Source organism: Octopus bimaculoides, chromosome 25 (assembly GCF_001194135.2).
Source record: "Octopus bimaculoides isolate UCB-OBI-ISO-001 chromosome 25, ASM119413v2, whole genome shotgun sequence".
Classification (NCBI taxonomy): domain Eukaryota; kingdom Metazoa; phylum Mollusca; class Cephalopoda; order Octopoda; family Octopodidae; genus Octopus; species Octopus bimaculoides.
The window spans coordinates 5,843,744-5,846,813 of record NC_069005.1 but is presented as its reverse complement, the minus strand read 5'-3'; the positions used below and the strand labels follow the sequence as shown (position 1 = coordinate 5,846,813).

The 3,070-nt window shown below is 38.5% G+C and overlaps 1 protein-coding gene across 1 annotated transcript in view; it reads right to left on the bottom strand.

Moving 5' to 3' along the window:
- The window catches only part of LOC106879261 (26S proteasome non-ATPase regulatory subunit 9), a 7,085-nt gene extending 4,184 nt beyond the window's left edge, over positions 1–2,901 (bottom strand). Inside the window, exons 1-2 of the mRNA XM_014928759.2 lie at positions 2,619–2,901; positions 951–1,053 (exon numbers count right to left, since the gene is read on the bottom strand). Coding sequence (XP_014784245.1) covers positions 951–1,053; positions 2,619–2,702 — 187 coding nt within the window. The 5' untranslated portion in view covers positions 2,703–2,901. The remainder of the gene's footprint in view (positions 1–950; positions 1,054–2,618) is intronic.
- Positions 2,902–3,070: the final 169 nt, after the last annotated feature.

Here is a 3,070-nt window from a genome sequence, read left to right as displayed (position 1 = left end):
GATTTGAACCCACACCATAAAGCGCTGGAACGAGTCCTTCAACCCATCAGCCAAGAACTGCCGGGAGACAATTCAAGATTCTAATGCAAGGGAGACAACTGGAAACTCACCACAAAATCCCCGATTACAGACCATGTGACTTACAAAGCGTGTTCAAATTCCGCCGAGGTTGACTTTGCCTTTCATCCTTTCGGGGTCGATAAATTAAGTACCAGTTGCGTACTGGGGTCGATCTAATCGACTGGTCCTCTCCCCCCCATAATTTCGGACCATATGTCTAGAGTAGAAATGAATTTCTTTGCATGGACACCGGACTGAAATGAATTCGAACAAGGAACCATGTTTGTTTGTTTTGTTATTTTTAACTAAGGGAAGTAACTCGCTTATTCACTCTCAAACAATGAAAATATAAAACCCTTCAACATTCAGACTGTTTTGTCAAATCAGTATCATCATCATCATCCTTTAACGTCCACTTTCCATGCTAGCATGGGTTGGACGAGCATGGATTGGACGTAATGTTTAAATATTCTCATTGCTTTGAGTGAATCGTGCGTTGTCTCATAGCTTTGAGATTTCCATGTTGTGATCGCTTATTTTTAGAATGACATTGTAGGTTCGGTGTGAGGTGCTGGATCTGGCCAGTTTGAACACAAAACAGGTTAAATATCTGGGCCAGATGTGGCTAGTTTAACCCTTTAGCATTCAGATTATTCTGTGAAATATATTGCTTATTTATTCATTGTTTTGAATTTATTATGTATTATCTTGTAGCTTTGAGATTTTGAGTATGTGATTGTCTGTTTTTACAAAGGCATTGTAGGGCAGGTGTGACAGGCAAGATCTGGCCAGTTTGAGGCCAGATATGGCTGGTTTAAGTGCTAAAGGGTTAAATAGATTCATCTCGTTAAGGCTGTTAAGGGTGGAAATGAAACCTTGTGGTTACTCACAGATAATCTTCCGTCGAGAAATTCTTACAGAATACAAATCAATGTCAGCCCGTGGGTAACCTTCTTTGTCCACTAAAGCTTCGGTCATACCAACTCCACCTTGCTGAAAGAAAGAAAGAAAGAAAGAAAGTAAAATTTCTCATGTTGGTGAATTCAATGCACAACGGAAAACAGGGGTTTCAAAATTACATTTGCTAAAGCGACTTGATATGGCCACTTGAACTGAACTGCTAGAAATAGCAGTCAAGAACTCCTGTAAATGACATCTGACAACCAAGAAGACTGTGCTGGACAACACTCGGCCAACCCATGCAAACATGAGAGAACAAACATAAAATAATGACTAGAGAGAGATAAGTCTATGCGTGCATGCGTATATGTATGTGCATGCGTGCAGGCATGGCTGTGTGGTTAAGAACTTCGCTTCACAACCAGGTACTTCCAGCTTCAATCCCACTGCATGGCACCTTGGGTAAGTGAGGAGCAGAGGCCATTATAGCATTTTCATGTTTTCAAAAATATCACCAACATGGCTGTGCGGTTAAGAAGCTTACTTCCCTACCATGTGGTTTTGAGTTCAGTCCCACAAGAAGGCACTTTGGGTAAATGTCTGTATAAAGCTGTGGGCCAACTGAAGCCTTGTGAATGGATTTGGCAGGCAGAAACTGAAAGAAGCCTGTCATGTGTGTATGTGCCAGTGTTTGTCCCCAACACCATCACTTGATAACTAGTGTTGGTTTGTTTACATCCCTTAAGTAAAAGGAGACTGATAGACAAAATACCAGGCATTACAAAAATAAACACTGGGGATGACTTGTCCAACTAAACCCTTCAGAGTAGTGCCCCAGCATGACCACAGTCCAATGACCGAAACAAGTAAAAAAAAAGAAAAAAATACTATCCTTCAACAAAGATTATTTGATTAAACTGTATTTTACTGGCATAAATTCTGCAATGTCACCATTCAAGTTCTTTTGACGTATGCGAAAATAAGTTAGCGTACCTACGCAAATGTGCCATTCGACTTTGTTTCCTCATACCTTATAGAAAAATAAATATTCTTTAATTAAATTTTCTAAAATACCTTTCAGATGGCATAAATTACAATTATATCAGAATTTAATGTGAAAACAAAATTGGTAAACGTGCTAACATCCATACTGGGTGATCTTTCGGTACGAGTTCCTAAAAATCGGCCTTTTCCGTAAAAAATGTCTTCGGCGAACTTTACCAAAGATTGGCCTTTTTCCATAACACCCGCACGATCTTCACTACGGTGTTAAGGTTAGGGTTTTAGTGTCAGGGTTAGTGTTTATTTAGCATTATATTCCAATATAACCGGAACCTACACCATCTGAGGTGTATATATAGAAAACTTCACGATAAAATATCCATTTTCTGAAAGTTATGACGAAACAAAGTCAAGAGGGGTAACTTGTGTAGTCATACCAATGAATTTAAACCCTAGCCATTAAAAAAGGGGTAAAAATCTGGAATTCGTAACGCCACTAATTCGTTTGTTTTCTTCAATGTTCGTTTAAAATTAAATACACAACTTCCAACATTTACACAATATTATCGCAATATTTCATCGAATTAGATCAATAAACTGGTGCCTTGTGTTTCCAATGTTCATATTAAATAATAAAACGTGGTCAATGTACAAACCTGTTCCAATATTTCGCCATATTCGCTGATTTGGTCTTCGATTTCTTTCTTTTTCGTCATAAGTTCCTCCATGTTCGTTGTCATTGTTAGCTCTGCTTCAGCAACAGCCGCAATTCGTATGATTGGTATAACTTCAACGTAGTCGTTCGAAATACTGGAAATAGCAGTTAAATTCCCTCAGATCATACACATTAGCTGAAGCAGAACAGAATACACTCTGGCTATAATTTTTAAAAAATAAATAAATAAGGAGGCGAGACGATCACGACTCAAAAACGCCTTTGGTCAAATGTCTCTTCGATCAAGACTGATTTGTAACTAAAGAACGAACTCATTATTTACGAAACAACGCGGTTGCATGATCTGCTAGAAATAGCAGTCAAATCTCACCTCTTTCTCGAATTACAACTTACCGTCACAAAGAATGACATATTAAATGAGGCCTAAAGGTG